Source organism: Oncorhynchus keta, chromosome 34 (assembly GCF_023373465.1).
Source record: "Oncorhynchus keta strain PuntledgeMale-10-30-2019 chromosome 34, Oket_V2, whole genome shotgun sequence".
NCBI classification, from domain to species: domain Eukaryota; kingdom Metazoa; phylum Chordata; class Actinopteri; order Salmoniformes; family Salmonidae; genus Oncorhynchus; species Oncorhynchus keta.
Genome location: NC_068454.1, coordinates 36,553,927 through 36,571,545, shown reverse-complemented (window position 1 = coordinate 36,571,545; position 17,619 = coordinate 36,553,927). Strand labels below are relative to the sequence as shown.

Genomic DNA, 17,619 nt, shown 5'->3' with positions numbered 1-17,619 from the left:
GGAGGGAGCAGCCTCAAGAAGGAAACACATGGAGGTGATCCCAGCTTGCCAAATACCATCTATAACGCAACAGGTTCAGAAAGACAGCTTCTTGGCACATACATGTCACCACACCTGGAAGTACTGACTGTTGACTGACCCCTTACGATTGCATCATAGTACAGCACAAACTCCCAGAAACTGCATTTAACAAAGACAACTGGACTGCAGAGCAACAGTCTTGTCTATGGATAAGCGGCCTTTCGTTACCCATCAAATATCAACTGTAACCTTCTGTAGGGTCAACGAATTAATGATATAATGAGAAAATATACATCAGAAAAACATTAGTCTTAATGAAAAATAACCAGCACCATTTCAAGGTGCTACATTAAAAACCTGGCAGGTTTAAAACATGGACGGCGTGAATTATATGTCCGAGGCAGAAATAAATCTGCTGGGAGGCTGGAACACATTAGTCACTTCTGAATTAGCAGTTATATTCTGTGACATCGCAGTCGTTTCCACACACAGATCTGACCCGAGAATGACTTACTCTAATGGAAAGACTGCATAATATGCCTGCTGATAGCCTGCTGTGTGCTGTGCAGTCAGCCTTATACGACTTCATGCACTGACAGCTCGTCAGCTGAATACAAATTCCAATTATTAAGCACCTGTAGATGAGGAAATCTTATAGCTGAGCCTTGTAGACTGAAGGTTCCTCTGAAATGGTGGCTGGTATGTTGCTGGTTAAAACTCCTGTGGTTTAATAGGCTTCTTCCTGTTTAGTCTTACCTAGTCAGTTCCTCCAGTAGTTGGGTGTGGTCAGGGGGGAAAAACTTCACCACAAATCGCAGGACTGTGTGCTTAGGCCCTGTGGGTGTGAGATTATGGCATGGTCGAGTCACAGCCAAGACAATACAAATTACACATTCTAAAACCAAGGAGATTCCTATCATTGAATTAGGATTTAGAATCTCTATGATTCCTTCCGATACTCTATTTCACTCAGACCTGAATCTGGGTTCTCTCACACCGATCATAGCCAGGAAGAAGTGCATTGGCTCTTGCGCACCACATGTCCTCATTTGTAGATGAGCAGACCAGTCTTTTATAAGACTTCATGAATGTTTTATGACTGGAGATGTAAACATTTAACAGCAGAGCCTCCGACTGGAAGGAAGACGGTCTCTGTGTGTGATTAAGTTTGCTCAGATGAGACGTGGTTTTGAGAAGCCACAACTAAATTAATTCTCCGAGCTGTCTCCTTTCAAAGACATTTAATGTTCCCATGTTTTGGCTTGATTCATTTTCTTCTGTTAGCAGCAACAACAACAGTGTTAGCTGAAGCAAATGAAGACTGAACTGTTCATTGTTCGCCGTGTAAAAGCGTGTAATGAAGTCTGGGTTACTTACGTCTCAGCTGCTTGACTATTGGCTTAAGGAGGTCTAGCCAAACCTGTGAAGAGAAAGAAGACAAACGTCCCTTAGTCGGCATAGAGATACGAATTTAAAGCTTCTACACTTAGACAAAGCAACAACCTTCCCGTCTAGTCGGGAAAAAACCCTGTCGTACTGTGTTTTTGTCTTCCCTCACCATCATCTTGTGGTGGTCTTGGTACTCCAGGCTGAAGTAGTCCCCTTCAACGAGGTTCAGGTGGGTACACACCAGGTCAAACACCACCTTGCCAGAGGCTCTTTGCTGTAAAAGACATAGAAACAGACATGGGTAAGCTACAGAAATACATGGTGCAGTAGTGATTGTCTTTTGACTGTAAGGCGGGCTGGCAGGCATTCACTAGCTCAACCATTCAATGAGCAATGTGTACTTGGACTAAGGATGATATTGTCCCCCCCCTGGTTTCAAAGACTCATTCTGATGACATTTCACTGGAAATCCCCTCAGCAAACTCCATCTGCAAGTCTAATCAAGGACCAACGAGCATCAGAGCACATTCAGGACTGGGTCTCATCATTCCTCTAGGACTTAGGGGTTTAGGAGGAATGGCACAGACAAACAATAGTGACATTTGCAGTAGTGACTGAGTGTCGTTTGACTGACTGGATGGATAGTGGGTGGCTTCATAGAAGCCATATCCTGGTTGACTAACGCGCCACCAACCCCTCTCTTTTCACTCCCAGGTTCTAGATGATTGCTCAAAGCATCTCCCTCCGTCTACGGGGGCCCAGGGGTTGGGACACTGAGGATCAGACAGACAGGGGGACGAGTCTGTCCCTGTGACTTTGTTCTGAATTACAAGAGTCACCGTGGGGACTGTCGATGGCACAGTGCTCTTTGAAGCTGATCTACTGGCAGCCCGGCTCACCTAGGAGGTCCATTCCTCCACGACAACACTTTGAAGTCTCCGTCTTGAGTCAGTCATCTGGCTGTTTTTCACCCACTACTTCTTTTCCAATCCCAGGGGAACATACACAGCCGACACCAAAGCAACCCCAAATAGCAGCCCTGCCTTTATAGAAGAAAACCTTCCTCATTTAGAGGCACAAAGGGATGTCAGGGACTGCAGTTTAAAGCCACAACTCCTATTAGAAAACTCCTAAGACGACTGAAGCATGGCAGAGAGGAAGGGAGTGGAGCCGTTTAGCCAGGCTGCATTCTTCTGGCTGATTTTCACCGGAGCAGAACGTAGCACAGTTATTCCAGTGTTTATAGTAACAGTCCCACCCTGTCTACACTCTTAGAAAAAAAGGTGCCATCTAGAACCTAAAATCTTCATCGGCTGTCCCCATAGGAGAACCCTTTGAAATAACCTTTTTTTGTTCCCTTTTGGTTGCATGGATCACAGAAGGTTCTACTTAGAACCAAAAAGGGTTCTCCTATGGGGACAGCCGAAGAACCCTTTCGGGACCCTTTTTTCTAAGAGTGTAGGATAATGACCCAGTACCATTTGAGACTGACTGCTTCCACCCTTCTGCACCCCTCCCCCCCTCTCCTACTCTACTGGTGGGAGGAGCTATATGTGGATGGGCTCATTGTAATGGCTGGAATGGAATTAATGGAATGGTATCAAACACATCAAGCATATGGAAACAACGCTCGACTACGTCCCACTGATTCCATTCCAGCCTCCCCTGCCCCCCCCCCACACACTAGTTTCTATACATCCTCCGCCCACGACGTACTCCTCTCTTTCTCCACCAAGTGCTATCCCTCTCTAAGGGCAGTCATTGAAACTAAGGCCTTCTCTACTTCCTGGATTATATCGTGACCTCTTCCAATCACAAGTGGGCAACCCACATAACTAACCAATGGGAAATGTTTTCCATTATTACACTCACTTATATCAGTGTTCATTAAACAGTTATTTGCATCACCAGCATAATAATCCATTCAACTGAAGTGTCCAAAAGAAGCATCAACACAGCTTCCCTCTCCATAGGTTCCCTGCTTTCTCTCTTTCCAATACTCTCCCTTCTGACTGCGGCATGTAGGGAGCTCTGGGCACCACCACATAGGACCAGCTGTTTCCATATGGCAGAAGGGTGATGGGTGAGACCACAGGGGAGCAGGAGGCTAGAGGACACAAGAGCAGACACCAGCCAAACAACCACCCACACTGCTGCCTGCCTGCCAAGGCCGTGCTGCTGCAGAACCAACCAGCCGTAAACCAGCAGTGTCAGAACTCTCCACAGAAAAACAGTCATAGGCCTAGTTTTAATACAGAGAGGAAATCTAAGTCAGTAGCCTGGGTTTTCTGTACTTAGTACTATAACAACACTTGTTCCTGGAGAACAAGGAGGAATCCAGTGGGACAGAGTGAAGGATAGAAATTCAAAGTAGAGTAGGGTAGGGTACAGTAGGGTAGGGTAGAGTAGGGTAGGGTGGAGTAGAATAGAGTGGAGTAGAATAGAGTGGGGTGGAGTAGGGTGGGGTAGAGTAGGGTGGAGTATGGTAGAGTAGGGTGGGGTACAGTAGAGTAGGGCGGGGTAGAGTAGGGCAGAGTGGAGTAGAGTAGGGCAGAGTGGAGTAGAGTGGTTAGAGTAGGGTAGGGTGGGGTAGAGTAGGGTCGGGTGGAGTAGAGTGGGTAGAGTAGAGTAGAGTAGGGTTGAGTAGAGTGGGTGGAGTAGAGTAGGGTGGAGTAGAGTGGGTAGAGTAGAGTGGAGTAGGGTAGGGGTGGAGTAGGGTAGGGGTGGAGTAGGGTAGGGGTGGAGTAGGGTAGGGGTGGAGTAGGGTAGAGTAGGGTTGAGTAGAGTGGGTGGAGTAGAGTAGGGTGGAGTAGAGTGGGTAGAGTAGAGTGGAGTAGGGTAGGGGTGGAGTAGGGTAGGGGTGGAGTAGGGTAGGGGTGGAGTAGGGTAGGGGTGGAGTAGGGTAGAGTAGGGTTGAGTAGAGTGGGTGGAGTAGAGTAGGGTGGAGTAGGGTAGGGGTGGAGTAGGGTAGGTTGGAGTAGGGTAGGTTGGAGTAGGGTAGGGTGGAGTAGAGTAGGGTCGGGTGGAGTAGAGTGGGTAGAGTAGAGTAGGGTGGAGTAGAGTAGGATAGGTTGGAGTAAGGTAGAGTAGAGTAGAGTGAGTAGAGTAGAGTGGAGTAGGGTAGGGGTGGAGTAGGGTAGAGTAGGGTGGAGTAGAGTGGGTGGAGTAGGGTAGGGGTGGAGTAGGATAGGATATGGTGGAGTAGGGTAGGGTAGGGTGGAGTAGGGTAGGGTAGGGTGGAGTTGAGTAGAGTAGGGTGGGGTAGAGTAGGGTAGGGTGAAGTAGAGTAGAGTAGGGTGGAGTAGAGTAGGTTGGAGTAGGGTAGGGTGGAGTAGAGTAGGGTAGGGTTGAGTAGGGTTGAGTAGAATAGGGTGGGGTAGAGTAGAGTAGGGTGGGGTGGGGTAGAGTAGAGTAGGGTGGGGTAGAGTAGAGTAGAGTAGGGTGAAGTAGGGTAGGGTAGAGTAGAGTAGAGTAGGGTGAAGTAGGGTAGGGTAGAGTAGGATGGGGTAGGGTGGGGTAGAGTAGGGTAGGGTAGAGTCGAGTAGGGTAAGGTAGAGTAGGGTATGGTAGAGTAGAGTAGGGTAGGATAAGGTAGAGTAGGGTAGAGTACGGTAGGATGGGATGGAGTAGGGTAGGGTGGAGTAGGGTGGAGTAGAATAGAGTGGGGTGGAGTAGGGTGGAGTAGAATAGAGTGGGGTGGAGTAGGGTGGGGTAGAGTAGGGTGGGGTAGAGTAGGGCAAGGTGGAGTAGATTGGTTAGAGTAGGGTAGGGTGGGGTAGAGTCGGGTGGAGTAGAGTGGGTAGAGTAGAGTAGGGTGGAGTAGAGTAGGGTGGAGTAGAGTAGGATAGGTTGGAGTAAGGTAGAGTAGAGTAGGGTGGAGTAGAGTAGAGTAGGGTGGAGTAGAGTAGGGTGGAGTAGAGTGGGTAGAGTAGAGTAGGGTGGAGTAGGGTAGGGGTGGAGTAGGGTAGAGTAGGGTGGAGTAGAGTATGGTGGAGTAGGGTAGGGGTGGAGTAGGGTAGGGTGGAGTAGGGTAGGATAGGGTGGAGTAGGGTAGGGTGGAGTTGAGTAGAGTAGAGTAGGGTGGGGTAGAGTGGAGTAGAGTAGAGTAGGATGGGGTAGAGTGGAGTAGAGTAGAGTAGGGTGGAGTAGAGTAGGGTGGAGTAGGGTAGGGTGGAGTAGGGTAGGGTGGAGTAGGGTAGGGTGGAGTAGGGTAGGGTGGAGTAGAGTAGGATGGGGTTGAGTAGGGTAGGGTTGAGTAGAATAGGGCGGGATAGAGTAGGGTGGGGTAGAGTAGAGTAGAGTAGGGTGAAGTAGGGTAGGGTAGAGTAGGATGGGGTAGGGTGGGGTAGAGTAGGGTAAGGTATAGAGTAGGGTAGGATAAGGTAGAGTAGGGTAGAGTAGGGTAGAGTAGGGTAGAATGGGATGGAGTAGGGTAGGGTGGAGTAGGGTAGGGTGGAGTAGGATAGAGTGGAGTAGAATAGAGTGGGGTGGAGTAGGGTGGGGTAGAGTGGAGTATGGTAGAGTAGGGTGAGATAAGGTAGAGTAGGGCGGGGTAGAGTAGGGCAGAGTGGAGTAGAGTGGTTAGAATAGGGTAAGGTGGGGTAGAGTAGGTTCGGGTGGAGTAGAGTGGGTAGAGTAGGGTGGAGTAGAGTAGAGTAGGATAGGTTGGAGTAAGGTAGAGTAGAGTAGGGTGGAGTAGAGTGGGTAGAGGAGAGTAGAGTAGAGTAGGGTGAAGTAGGGTAGGGTTGAGTAGGGTTGAGTAGAATAGGGCGGGGTGGAGTAGAGTAGAGTAGGGTGAAGTAGGGTTGGGTAGAGTAGGATGCGGTAGGGTGGGGTAGAGTAGAGTAGAGTAGGATAGGTTGGAGTAAGGTAGAGTAGAGTAGGGTGGAGTAGAGTAGAGTAGGGTGGAGTAGGGTAGGGGTAGAGTAGGGTAGAGTAGAGTAGGGTGGAGTAGAGTAGGGTGGAGTAGAGTAGGGTGGAGTAGAGTAGGGTGGAGTAGAGTAGGGGTGGAGTAGGGTAGGGGTGGAGTAGGGTAGGGTGGAGTAGGGTAGGATAGGGTGGAGTAGGGTAGGGTGGAGTTGAGTAGAGTAGAGTAGGGTGGGGTAGAGTGGAGTAGAGTAGAGTAGGGTGGGGTAGAGTGGAGTAGAGTAGAGTAGGGTGGAGTAGAGTAGGGTGGAGTAGGGTAGGGTGGAGTAGGGTAGGGTGGAGTAGGGTAGGGTGGAGTAGAGTAGGATGGGGTTGAGTAGGGTAGGGTTGAGTAGAATAGGGCGGGGTAGAGTAGGGTGGGGTAGAGTAGAGTAGGGTGAAGTAGGGTAGGGTAGAGTAGGATGGGGTAGGGTGGGGTAGAGTAGGGTAAGGTATAGAGTAGGGTAGGATAAGGTAGAGTAGGGTAGAGTAGGGTAGAGTAGGGTAGAGTAGGGTAGAATGGGATGGAGTAGGGTAGGGTGGAGTAGGGTAGGGTGGAGTAGAATAGAGTGGAGTAGAATAGAGTGGGGTGGAGTAGGGTGGGGTAGAGTGGAGTATGGTAGAGTAGGGTGAGGTAAGGTAGAGTAGGGCGGGGTAGAGTAGGGCAGAGTGGAGTAGAGTGGTTAGAATAGGGTAAGGTGGGGTAGAGTAGGTTCGGGTGGAGTAGAGTGGGTAGAGTAGGGTGGAGTAGAGTAGAGTAGGATAGGTTGGAGTAAGGTAGAGTAGAGTAGGGTGGAGTAGAGTGGGTAGAGGAGAGTAGAGTAGAGTAGGGTGAAGTAGGGTAGGGTTGAGTAGGGTTGAGTAGAATAGGGCGGGGTGGAGTAGAGTAGAGTAGGGTGAAGTAGGGTTGGGTAGAGTAGGATGCGGTAGGGTGGGGTAGAGTAGAGTAGAGTAGGATAGGTTGGAGTAAGGTAGAGTAGAGTAGGGTGGAGTAGAGTAGAGTAGGGTGGAGTAGGGTAGAGTAGAGTAGGGTGGAGTAGAGTAGGGGTGGAGTAGAGTAGGGTGGAGTAGAGTAGGGTGGAGTAGAGTAGGGTGGAGTAGAGTAGGGGTGGAGTAGAGTAGGGGTGGAGTAGGGTAGGGGTGGAGTAGGGTAGGGGTGGAGTAGGGTAGGGTGGAGTAGGGTAGGATAGGGTGGAGTAGGGTAGGGTGGAGTTGAGTAGAGTAGGGTGGGGTAGAGTAGGGTAGGGTGGAGTAGAGTAGAGTAGGGTGGAGTAGAGTAGGGTGGAGTAGGGTAGGGTGGAGTAGGGTAGGGTGGAGTAGAGTAGGATGGGGTTGAGTAGGGTAGGGTTGAGTAGAATAGGGCGGGGTAGAGTAGAGTAGGGTGGGGTAGAGTAGAGTAGAGTAGGGTAAGAAGTAGGGTAGGGTAGAGTAGGATGGGGTAGGGTGGGGTAGAGTAGGGTAAGGTATAGAGTAGGGTAGGATAAGGTAGAGTAGGGTAGAGTAGGGTAGAGTACGGTAGAGTACGGTAGAGTACGGTAGAATGGGATGGAGTAGGGTAGGGTGGAGTAGAATAGAGTGGAGTAGAATAGAGTGGGGTGGAGTAGGGTGGGGTAGAGTGGAGTATGGTAGAGTAGGGTGGGGTAAGGTAGAGTAGGGCGGGGTAGAGTAGGGCAGAGTGGAGTAGAGTGGTTAGAATAGGGTAAGGTGGGGTAGAGTAGGTTCGGGTGGAGTAGAGTGGGTAGAGTAGGGTGGAGTAGAGTAGAGTAGGATAGGTTGGAGTAAGGTAGAGTAGAGTAGGGTGGAGTAGAGTGGGTAGAATAGAGTAGAGTAGGGTGAAGTAGGGTAGGGTTGAGTAGGGTTGAGTAGAATAGGGCGGGGTGGGGTAGAGTAGAGTAGAGTAGGGTGAAGTAGGGTAGGGTAGAGTAGGATGCGGTAGGGTGGGGTAGAGTAGAGTAGGGTTGGGTAGAGTAGGGTATGGTGGATTAGAGTAGGGTAGGATAAGGTAGAGTAGGGTATGGTAGAGTAGGGTAGGGTAGAGTATAGTAGATTCGGGTAGAGTAGTGTAGAGTAGGGTAGGGTAGAGTAGGGTACGGTTAGGTAGAGTAGGGTAGAGTAAGGTAGAGTAGGGTGGGGTAAGGTAGAGTAGGGTAAGGTAAGGTAGAGTATGGTAGAGTAGGGTAAGGTATGGTAGAGTAGGGTAGGGTAGGGTAGAGTAGGGTTAGGTAGAGTAGGGTAGAATAGGGTAGAGTATGGTAGGGTAGAGTAGAGTAGGGTATGGTAGAGTAGAGTAGAGTAGGGTATGGTAGAGTAGAGTAGAGTAGAGTAGAGTAGAGTAGCGGAGGGCCTGATTAAAAGCAGAGGCACAGTGCAGTAATAGTCCTGCCATCTGCGACCGCCAACACAATAAGAACCTCAGTCATTAATGAAGCACATGAGTCACAGTGACTGATCACTGCCAAGGCACAGCCACCATCACTCTGCATACAGTACAGTCGTACACAGCCTGCTCTGCTGATAAGATACACACACACATTGCTTTCTCTCACATGTGCGCACAGACACACACACACACACACACACACACACACACACACACACACACACACACACACACACACACACACATATAATATCTGGTCCCATCCCCATGGCACAGAACTCTATGGCATCCCCATGGCACTATCAAAAAAGGTCCCACTACATCAGTAAATATCACACTTGGCAGCTGACATTTCTATCGTCCTCTACAGTTCCAGGAGAATGTCACAAATCACTCTGCTTCGGGCCTTCATCTGCAGGGGTGTCAAACATACGGCCCGCGGGCCGGAACCGGCCCCGGGTGAAGGAGGTTCGATCAGGCCCGCAGGATAATTTGAAAGTGGAAAAAATGCATAAAAGACATGGAATTAATATTTTTTTTTTTAAGACAAGCCGCATCACTGAGACAGACTGAAAACAGCAGACGGTATCAATGCGCCATCTGCTGCTTGTTACGACGTTGTTAAGATTGTTAATGTCTCTACCTCTCCGCTACACCCTCATTAGCCAAAATGTCGTTATCCAAACGGAGAAAAGTAGATAAGGAGTGTAGAATTTTCAAAGAAAAATGGATATTTATTTACAGAGATGCACGGAAAACCTTTGTGCTTGGTGTGTTTGCAACAAGTTTCGGTATTGAAGGAATATAATATTCGACGCCACTACGAGACTCATCACAGCGAAAAATATGACGGCTTGCAAGGACAACTGAGAAGAGATAAGATTAACGAATTGCTGGCGGGTCTGAGGAAACAGCAGTCAACTTTCATCCAGAGCCGAGAAGTCAGTGAAGCAGCGGTAAAAGCCAGCTACCTAATTGCTAGCGAAATAGCATTAGCATCGAAGCCGTATTCCGACGGTGACTTTGTTAAACGATGCATGATGAAGGCGGCTGAACTTGTATGTCCCGAGAAGCGACAAGCTTTTGCCAATATTAGCATGACGAGGAATACTATAGCAGAGAGGATTTCGTATCGGGATTTAGACAGTCAATTGAAACAGAGAGTCAAGTCATTTATTGCATTTTCCGTGGCAATTGAGAGGACATCACAGACGTGGCCCAACTGGCCATATTTATTCGAGGAGTTGATGAGACATTGACTGTTACTGAAGAGTTTCTTGAGTTGGTGCCAATGATGGACACCACAACAGCCGAGGACATTTTCGGCTCTGTCCTTGCTGCATTGGACAGAGTTGGAGTGGACTGGTCCCGCTGTCAGCCTGGCTACAGACGGCGCGCCATCCATGGTCGGAAAGAAAGCAGGTGTCGCGACAAAGTTCAAAGACAAAGTACAAGCCCTTAATGGAGGAGATCGTTTCTGGACATTTCACTGTATTTTGCACCAGGAGGCATTGTGTTGCAAGTCGCTGAAAATGGACCACGTCATGGAGGTGGTTGTTCGACTGTAAATTTCATCCGGTCCAGAGGTCTGAACCATCGTCAGTTTGACAAACTTCTCAGCGACAGCAACATTACCCACAGCCTGCCATACCACACTGAAGTGAGATGGTTAAGCCGAGGCGCTGTGCTGAGGCATTTCTTTGATCTACGAGAGGAAATCGGACAGTTCATGGAGAAAAAAGGAAAACCGGTGTTGGAATTACAATCTCAGGAATGGCTACGGGACCTTGCATTCTTGGTTGATATTACTGAACACTTGAACAATCTGAACAAAATGTTGCAAGGCTGCAAAAAGTTGTCACACAGTTTTCTGACAACATACATGCATTTAAGTTTAAGCTGACTTTGTGGGAGATGCAACTGGCAAATGGCAACCTGCCCTGATTTTATCAGTATCTACTACCAGGGTACCCCAAATTAACAGCCCTGGCTGCTAAAATTTTGTGCATGTTTGGGACAACCTACCTTTGTGAACAAATTTTCTCAGTGATGAATATCAATAAAACAAAAATGCGTTCAAGGCTCACAAACAAGCACTTAAATGACATTCTGAAAGTGACAGCTAGTCAGGACATGACACCTGGTGTTGATGCACTTGTACAGGCCAAAAGATGCCAAGTTTCAGGTACAAATACAAGTCCAGACTAGACTAACACCTTTAAAATGCTGCCTTAGATACTGTTTGCATTGAAAGAATACAGCTCTGTGAAGATGAATCCTTACTGTGGTGATTTAAAAAATGTGCACTTTAATGTTAGTCAGCAGCTTCAAAACAAAAGTTGTGTGATGGAATTCTACTGTTCATACAACTCCATACATTTTCAGTATGTATTGTATGTGTATGTATGTTTCATGTATGAAGTTTACAGATTTACAGGACAGGCGAACACTTTCTTCATTACACATTTAAAATCACTCTCCTTAGTTTGTAAGGTGTACGCAGGGATTACATTTAGATTTTATATGCGTATGTGTAAGTGGTTTAAAAATTCCTTTCTTTAAAAGTCTAATTTAATCTTAAAGTGCATTACTATATTTTTCAGTACCAATTAAAGTTTTGTGCCTTTGTACAATCAGTGGGATCAGTTGCAATGCATATTTGTGAATGATAAAAGTAAATTGCACATTTGTCTAAGGAAATATGAGGTGTTTCATGAAATGTTTTGTAAAAGGATAGTTCATTAAATTTCAATATTTTCCTAATGTTCTTGTGCTTCTTTACACCAAAACAAAGGAAAGACATGATATTTTGGTTATTTATAGCAGAGTATGGTATAATTTTAATGGTCCGGCCCACTTGACATCTCCCTAGGCCGTATGTGGCCCACGATGCGAAATGAGTTTGACACCCCTGATCTAAGGAGCTTTTCAGATGGTTTGCACAGTAATGCCAGTGTCAATCCGATTTCAGCCCATCTCTGTATACCAATTGTAGCCAGACATCCTGGAAAGCTGTGTCTAGATTGAACTTATTTGAACACGGTCTCATCGGATATTAGCAGTGTTTATATGTTCCAGTGGAGGCACGTACTTCTCGGTAAACTGACCTCTATATGCTCCAGCTGACAGGAGAGGGGTAAACAGAGATGACAGTGTCTGCTTGTGCTGGTGGTCACAACCACAACCAAACCCAGGCCTCCTCCCTCTCCTCCGCCTCTTTGCTGTTTGTAAACATGCTGTCAGGTGTTTGGCTTTGTACCTCTCCCTCTCTTGCGTCTCTCCAGTCTACCCCCGCAGAGTACATTGTACGGTCCACCTCCCCCACCATGAGCCAACCCACTGCACACCAAACCTCTCCTGGGGGGTCATGGCAGGCATGGAACAAAGGGGGTCATGCCTGGTTAGAGATGAGAGACACTAAGCAGGTCTGAGGGTTGAGGTCCCCCCCGGACTTCATGCTGTGGACTGGGTCTGCCAGGGTCTCCTAGCTGGCCAGGCCTGGCTGTGTGTGGAGACTGGGGATCCAGGCAGCTGGCCACAGCACAGAGCAGCATCTGGGAAGCCAGACACAGTGAAACTGCACTGGGCACTGAGAATGGTTTGTTAGATTATTCCTATGTCTGTTTCTCCATTTGGAAAAACTAGGTCGGGCTGAGATCAGAGGCTTGGTTACAGGACAGAAGCAGATGCATTCCCATTCGGTGACTCCTTGTGGTGCTTTCATTGGAAACAGATCTGAAGAGGGAGGAGGCAGTCTCTGAGGCAGTGTGTTCTCTCGCTCTCTCCGCCTCTGTGTTGTTTTTAACTGCACCGCTGCGCTAAGTAATACCATATGTACGCATCACGACATCATCATATAGAGAGGATTAAAGTAGGGATCAAAATCCCCACTACTTCGATTTACATAACAAATCATGTAACGGCAAAGATCATCTGACATGCCGATCGCATGCATTAGCCTGTTCATTGTCCGTCCCATCCACACAGTAAAGGCGATAATGTCGCCATGCTAATGTAACTGTAATAGCCAAAAGACATCCAAGATCCAAAAGAGACTGTATGTGTGTGTGTGTGTGTGCGCGCGCATGCTTGTGTGAGTATCAAGACTGTAAGCAAGGCACAGGGCCGAGAAGTGAGTGACTGATCATTGAGATGCAGGTCATGTAGGAGAGCCCAGAGCTCAGGGTGACTGTATTGCAGCAGGAGCCTAAGACTGACAATGGGGGGAAGAAGAAGGAGACATCACCAGGGCTAAGACTTTCAAACTACTTCCTCCAAACAAAATCACACCATATGTACACCCACTTCGAAATGTCCTTGTTTTTGAAAGATAAAACACATTTGTTGTCCATTAAAATAACATCAAATTGATCAGAATTACAGTGTAGACATGGTTAATGCTGTAAATGACTATTGTAGCTGGAAACGGCAGATTTTTAAAAATGGAATATCTACATAGGTTTACAGATGCCCATTATCAGCAACTATCACTCCTGTGTTCCAATGGCATGTTGTGTTAGCTAATCCAAGTGTATTATTTGAAAAAGACTAAATGATCATTAGAAAACCCTTTTGCAATTATGTTAGCACAGCTGAAAACTGTTGTTCTGATTAAAGAAGCAATAAAACTGGCCTTCTTTAGACGAGTTGAGTATCTGGAGCATCAGCATTTGTGGGTTCGATAACAGGCTCAAAATGGCCAGAAAACAAATAACTTTCTAACAAAACTTGTCAGTCTATTCTTGTTCTGAGAAATTAAGGCAATTCCATGTGATAAATTGCCAAGAACTGAAGATCTTGTACTACTCCCTACACAGAACAGCGCAAACTGGCTCTAACCAGAATAGAAAAGTGGGAGGCCCCGAAGTACAATTGAGCAAGATGAAGTCCTCAACTGGGAGCTTCATTAAATAGTACCCGCCAAACACAAGTCTAGAAAACAATAGTCATTTACAACATTAACAATGTCTACACTGTATTTCTGATCAATTTGATGCTATTTTAATGGACAAAAAATGTGTTTCTTTCAAAAACAAGGACATTTCTAAGTGGCCCCAAACTTTTGAACGGTAGTATATATGTGAGTGTGTGAGTATGTGAGTGAGTATGTGAGTATGTGAGTGAGTGAGTGAGTGAGTGAGTGAGTGAGTGAGTGAGTGAGTGAGTGAGTGAGTGAGTGAGTGAGTGAGTGAGTGAGTGAGTGAGTGAGTGAGTGAGTGAGTGAGCGAGCGAGCGAGCGATCTGGGACAGACAACCCTTACAGTAAAGGGGTGCGGTTACAAAATAAGAGCATAATTTACTTCAAGGGAGACTCTAAAAGTGTGTTATTTAGTGGATAAAATGCATGGATATTTTACTTGAAAAAGGATCATAGATAAGATCCCGACTCTTCCCACATTCCATCCCAAGCCCAAACCCCAAGCTGCGGATAAAAACACAGCGACATACAGTTTTTGCAAAAGTGGGGATCTGGCCGCCACAGCTGTCAAAGTCATTATGTCACAGCAACCAAACCTCTGGGGCTGGAGAGAAAAGCCATGACAGGAATGTCCCCAGGATTCAGAGGGGACTGGGGGGCTAAAGAGATTGAGGATGGCTTGATTTTTTTTTGTGTGGCTCCTCTCCCTCCATCCCTTGACTGTCCCCCTCTTTCTCCCAAACTGCCTCCATGGTGCCTGGCTTTAATGTGCTTGCCTTGGAGAAGACAGCTTGAAACATATTGATTTTTGCATATAATTGCATATAAGCATAATGAAGTATCCTGTTGTGACCATTGCGCTGCAGAATGGAAAACAGTGCGTCACTGTGCTCTGAGAGTCTCCTACTGTTCATCTTAACGCTGCAAATCACCCAATTGATTTTACAGCCTCGCTTTGCCCTCTCTTTGCAGAACACATCAACAAAACACAGGGGAAGCTTAGACAGCATAGGCTACAACATTGGGGCAAAGCAAAAGGTTTGGGCACAACATTTAGCAATCTTGTCCTCCACATAACCATGACATTGTGTATATTCTACAGCTGGAGACCTCTTTCATGGCTGGCTTAGAGGATCATGGAAATAAAAGGAGGGGCAGGGGGTTTCTGAGGAAGTTTGGAATTACTGAAAGGCTGGCCCTCTTTTCCCCTCTCGACCCCCAATCCTTTTCAGCACACTTGAAATTCCGGCACCATGCTGCTTCGCTTAAAACTGTCAGCCACGAATATTCCCAAAGCCAGGGATTACTGTCACTCTGTGTAGGATGCTTTTCCCCAGCAGCAACGGACACTTTCCTCTTCTCCCACTCCAGATATGTCCAGAAAGTGACATACAACAAACAATGACATAAAATAATACAGAAAATGACAGGGAAATGAGCCGTGTTTTAAAATGGTATAATCCATCCTTAAAGGATGTTGAGTTGTGTTGTTGTCATGACTCTTTCGCTGCTCTAGAGATAAGAATTTACAGTATGTCCCTTATCAAATAGAGGCAGCATCAACACTGAGGTGATACGATCCTGTTATCAACATAGTCTTTGTAAAGAAGACAGACAGGAGATGTTTGTTTCAGCACTTTTAGCCTCCCCGCAGAACAAGCAAATCACATTCCATTAAATGGTCGATTAGCGAGCGATGCCCCATTAAAAAATGGTTTTCCTGAATATCTTCATCAGGTGCCATTGTTGTTACACCCTTTAAAAAAACGACTTTATGGGCTGATTGAATGCTGCTAAGCGGCAGTTGTTACAGGGGTGCCGTGAGGTGTTGTAATTGGACACCATAATAAAAAGACAGCACCTCAGCTCCCACGAGGACCTGCGTGGCTCATGCACGGGACACGCCTCCAAGAGAAACAGCAGAGGACATCTCTGACCTCGGCCCGAAGTTCATTAAGCGCCTCAGAGTGAGAGTGCTGATCTCGGATCGGGTCACCCCTGCCCACGTAATCTCATTCGTTATGAATGAAGAGGCTAAACTGATCCAAGATCCACACTCCTACTCTGATGAGAGTCTTCATGAACACACCACAGTACAGTACTCTTGAGAGCCAAGGCAATCAATAAGATAATTGACAGATTAATGAAGTGCTCAAGGATCTCAACATCATTAAAAAGGTGAATGTGCTGTTTAAAATGTTGCGCACGATCCAGATCTGCATACAAACACACAACAAAAAGTTGATTCGGATGTCATTTGATATCATATGTTGTTGCTGGTCCAATCTCATTTGACCTTTAAACCACACAGTATCTCATGACAGAACACTTTGTTAGTTCTGGAGAGCTGCGTTGAATGATAGCACTTTGGAACAGGCCCAATACAGATCATCTCAGATCAGCCATACAGCCAGCCCAGCATTGTGCCAAACCTGCCAATATGCCACTCAGTGCCCGCAAATACAGCATGACTGAAGCCAGCTTCTGTTAATCGCAAACAGACTGAAATATGGGCTGAGGTCAAAGCCAATGGATGGGAGAAAAAAAGAATATCATAAATTGATTTGCTCATTCATGCCTCTGTCAATTCTCTGCAGGTTGACGTCCATGTAAACAGACAGGGAGTGAACCTGAGAGGAGAGGGCACAAGAAGATGCCAACTCAAACCTATACAGCTTGACTGAGGGAGCAACTATAGTACGCATGCGAGGTAAGAAACAGGGTGGCGACTTCCTAAAGCCATCACAGTCCATTGAGGCCGCGAGCCAACCAGCCGCGCAGTTGTCCTTTACACAGTAAATCCTACCGAAACATCCCACAACAGGCCAGGCTCATTTACCTCTCTGCTAACCACAGCATCACCTCCGGAGTCATGAACTTTGACTAATCTATATGATCCTCGGAATAGGCCTAGGTGTGAGTATGAGACAGTTATACACATTACAGATTATTAGCCAGTGTTTAAGAACCTGAAGAACAGCTGTTATATTAGCAGCCTGGGCTTAGCTTCAGAAACATCCAAGGCTGCTGGCCAGGTACTCTCTCTATTGTTCAGGTCAGGTCTGAATGGCTGCATGCAGCAGACATGTAGCAGATGGGACACAGGCTTCTGAATTTAGTTTCTTCACCAAAGTATATGAAAGTTAACTGTGTGTAATTATGGGCCTCTGTCTGTAAAAATAACGGTTTGGCGATATCGGAACAGACATATCTGTGTGTGTGTGTGTGAGTGAGAGAATGCATGAGAGAGAGGGAAAAAAAGAGAATAAGAAGGCCAAATAGAGGGCTTTGTATATTAGATTTAGTGCAGACACATGTGTTCTTTGTCATTAATATCAGAGACCAGCACAGCAGATCCACAGAGCCCAACACAATGTTAATTATACCAACTGCAAATCATTGGTAACGCAACTGCAACCCCCAGTTGACAGGTTCCGCAACAGCAAAATGTGGAGTGATAACAGTATTTGATTGTTTGCAGTGATATTCAGTTACAGGAAGAATATATATATTATATATATATATATATTTTTTTTAAATCGGCCAATATTATTGGAGTGGGAAGGAGAGTGTGGTAAACCACCTCTATCTAACCTACTGCTGTTACGTTACTGCCGGAGAAAGCCCTATCCCAACTGACAACACCTCACTAATGACTTAGCAGTGTGGGAGACAGCCTCTGTCTGGGGAATAGAGAGAGAGAGTCAAACACAGAACAGGCACAGACGGTAGGAGTAATGGGACATGGCCCTGGGATGTTTTACTTTCCTCTCACTCAAACTAGCCTACCCACACGGTGACCCTGTGGTGGGCATCAACAGAGTGAAGGGAGACTAGGCTATGACGGAGTAGGTAGCCTCTGACCGCCATCCTCCTAATGGTCACGGTTTGGATTCGCAGTTAGGTGATCTGATCCTAGATCTGTGATTAGGGCTAAGACAGGGTGTAGTGGGAAAGTCAACAGGTGCGTGAGAAGGGGGCAGGTCTCTCCTAGGAAGTGACACGG

At 46.8% G+C, this 17,619-nt stretch overlaps 1 protein-coding gene across 6 annotated transcripts in view; it reads right to left on the bottom strand.

The window, feature by feature from the left end:
* Positions 1-17,619, bottom strand: part of farp1 (FERM, RhoGEF (ARHGEF) and pleckstrin domain protein 1 (chondrocyte-derived)) — a 109,841-nt gene that overhangs the window by 30,434 nt on the left and 61,788 nt on the right. For all 6 annotated transcript variants that reach the window (XM_052493764.1, XM_052493766.1, XM_052493763.1 and 3 more), the window contains exons 3-5: positions 1,580-1,684; positions 1,399-1,441; positions 778-856 (exon numbers count right to left, since the gene is read on the bottom strand). In XM_052493764.1, the coding sequence (XP_052349724.1) occupies positions 778-856; positions 1,399-1,441; positions 1,580-1,684 (227 nt within the window). The remainder of the gene's footprint in view (positions 1-777; positions 857-1,398; positions 1,442-1,579; positions 1,685-17,619) is intronic.